Genomic DNA, 2,500 nt, shown 5'->3' with positions numbered 1-2,500 from the left:
AATAGGTACGGGGTGTAACTGGAGGGTTGTGGCCTCGCTGTCCCGGTGTGTGGAGTGTGTTGTGGTGTGTTAATGTGTGGGGTGTGTTCACCTAGCAGTAAATAGGTACAGGGTGTAACTGGAGGGTTGTGGCCTCGCTGTCCCGGTGTGTGGAGTGTGTTGTGGTGTGTTAATGTGTGGGTGTGTTCACCTAGCAGTAAATAGGTACGGGTGTAACTGGAGGGTTGTGGCCTCGCTGTCCCGGTGTGTGGAGTGTGTTGTGGTGTGTTAATGTGTGGGGTGTGTTCACCTAGCAGTAAATAGGTACAGGGTGTAACTGGAGGGTTGTGGCCTCGCTGTCCCGGTGTGTGGAGTGTGTTGTGGTGTGTTAATGTGTGGGTGTGTTCACCTAGCAGTAAATAGGTACAGGGTGTAACTGGAGGGTTGTGGCCTCGCTGTCCCGGTGTGTGGAGTGTGTTGTGGTGTGTTAATGTGTGGGGTGTGTTCACCTAGCAGTAAATAGGTACAGGGTGTAACTGGAGGGTTGTGGCCTCGCTGTCCCGGTGTGTGGAGTGTGTTGTGGTGTGTTAATGTGTGGGGTGTGTTCACCTAGCAGTAAATAGGTACAGGGTGTAACTGGAGGGTTGTGGCCTCGCTGTCCCGGTGTGTGGAGTGTGTTGTGGTGTGTTAATGTGTGGGGTGTGTGTGGTGTGTTAATGTGTGGGTGTGTTCACCAGCAGTAAATAGGTACAGGGTGTAACTGGAGGGTTGTGGCCTCGCTGTCCCGGTGTGTGGAGTGTGTTGTGGTGTGTTAATGTGTGGGGTGTGTTCACCAGCAGTAAATAGGTACGGGGTGTAACTGGAGGGTTGTGGCCTCGCTGTCCCGGTGTGTGGAGTGTGTTGTGGTGTGTTAATGTGGGGTGTGTTCACCTAGCAGTAAATAGGTACAGGGTGTAACTGGAGGGTTGTGGCCTCGCTGTCCCGGTGTGTGGAGTGTGTTGTGGTGTGTTAATGTGTGGGTGTGTTCACCTAGCAGTAAATAGGTACAGGGTGTAACTGGAGGGTTGTGGCCTCGCTGTCCCGGTGTGTGGAGTGTGTTGTGGTGTGTTAATGTGTGGGGTGTGTTCACCTAGCAGTAAATAGGTACGGGGTGTAACTGGAGGGGTTGTGGCCTCGCTGTCCCGGTGTGTGGAGTGTGTTGTGGTGTGTTAATGTGTGGGGTGTGTTCACCTAGCAGTAAATAGGTACAGGGTGTAACTGGAGGGGTTGTGGCCTCGCTGTCCCGGTGTGTGGAGTGTGTTGTGGTCTCAGTCCTACCCGAAGATCGGTCTATGAGCTCTGAGCTCGCTCCGTAATGGGGAAGACTGGCTGGGTGACCAGCAGACGACCGTGGTGAATTAAACACACACATAGTTAGCTGAATCTGAGAATTTCCGGAAAGGAGAGAGAGAGAGAGAGAGAGAGAGAGAGAGAGAGAGAGAGAGAGAGAGAGAGAGAGAGAGAGAAAGAAAGAGGGAGATTGTATCAGCCAAGTTCTTGCAAAGTAACCATAAATCTCTCTCTCTCTCTCTCTCTCTCTCTTCTTTCCTTTCTTATTTTTATAATTTTTCTTATTAAAGCAAAGAAAGAAAAGGAAGGAAACAGAGAGAGAGAGAGAGAGAGAGAGAGAGAGAGAGAGAGAGAGAGAGAGAGAGAGAGAGAGAGAGAGAGATAATGAGCGTGAGACATTCAGGATCAAGGCTATGTGTGTGTGTGTGTGTGTGTGTGTGTGTGTGTGTGTGTGTGTGTGTGTGTGTGTGTGTGTGTGTAGGTATGCAAACACACACACACACACACACACACCTGGCGGTGGTGGGGTGGGGGGAACGGCCTTGACACAGTTGGGTGTGGTTGGTGGTTGGTGTTTGGTGTTTGGTTGTTGGTGTGTTTGGAGGTGACATTCAATGGAGCTTTTCATTCTCTTTTTTTTTTTTTTTTTTTTTTTTTTTTTTGCTGTTTGATGAGTCCCTGGCGGCGTGGCGGTCACCTGGCCAGGCGCGGCGAGGCGTGTCCAGGTGTGTGAGAGTGGGTGGGCCGTGGTGCAGAGTGGGGGTGGCAATGAGAGCAGCAGTACAGTAACAGTGTGTTTATTGACAACCTAATGATAATCTTAACAGTAGGATTGGTCCCTGAGGGAGGCGCGCGAGGCGCCACCAAGTAGTTATGGTGGGTGGGGGCGTGACGCTAGCAGGGCGCGCCAGTGATGGTGGCGGCGGCGGCTGGGGCGTGCATCAGGTGTGACTTGAGCGACGCGAGGGCCCTGGTGAAGCCTTTGCGGGCGTCTGCCAGCACAGAGGCGCGCCCCGCCAGCCAGGGGTACCGCAGGTACTTGTCCAGGTTGTGTGCCGCGCCACGCCGCACCGGGTCAGGGTGCAGCAGGCGGCGCAGCAGGCGCAGGAAGCGCGGCGAGAAGATCCTGAACTCAGGCGGCACTCTGGTAGAGGCGCGGCGGGCCCAGGCGGCCCAGGCGGCGTAGTGTGGG

The 2,500-nt window shown here is 53.8% G+C and overlaps 1 protein-coding gene across 1 annotated transcript in view; it reads right to left on the bottom strand.

The window, feature by feature from the left end:
* Positions 1-2,089: 2,089 nt before the first annotated feature.
* LOC123505516 (uncharacterized serine/threonine-protein kinase SBK3-like) overlaps positions 2,090-2,500 on the bottom strand; it is a 1,285-nt gene continuing 874 nt past the window's right edge. Inside the window, exon 1 of the mRNA XM_045256904.1 lies at positions 2,090-2,500. This exon is cut by the window's right edge and continues 874 nt beyond it. Coding sequence (XP_045112839.1) covers positions 2,203-2,500 — 298 coding nt within the window. The 3' untranslated portion in view covers positions 2,090-2,202.

This window comes from Portunus trituberculatus, chromosome 2, assembly GCF_017591435.1.
Source record: "Portunus trituberculatus isolate SZX2019 chromosome 2, ASM1759143v1, whole genome shotgun sequence".
In the NCBI taxonomy this organism is placed as follows: Eukaryota; Metazoa; Arthropoda; class Malacostraca; order Decapoda; family Portunidae; genus Portunus; species Portunus trituberculatus.
Note: the sequence above shows the minus strand (reverse complement) of the source record. Positions and strands in the feature narration are given on the sequence as shown.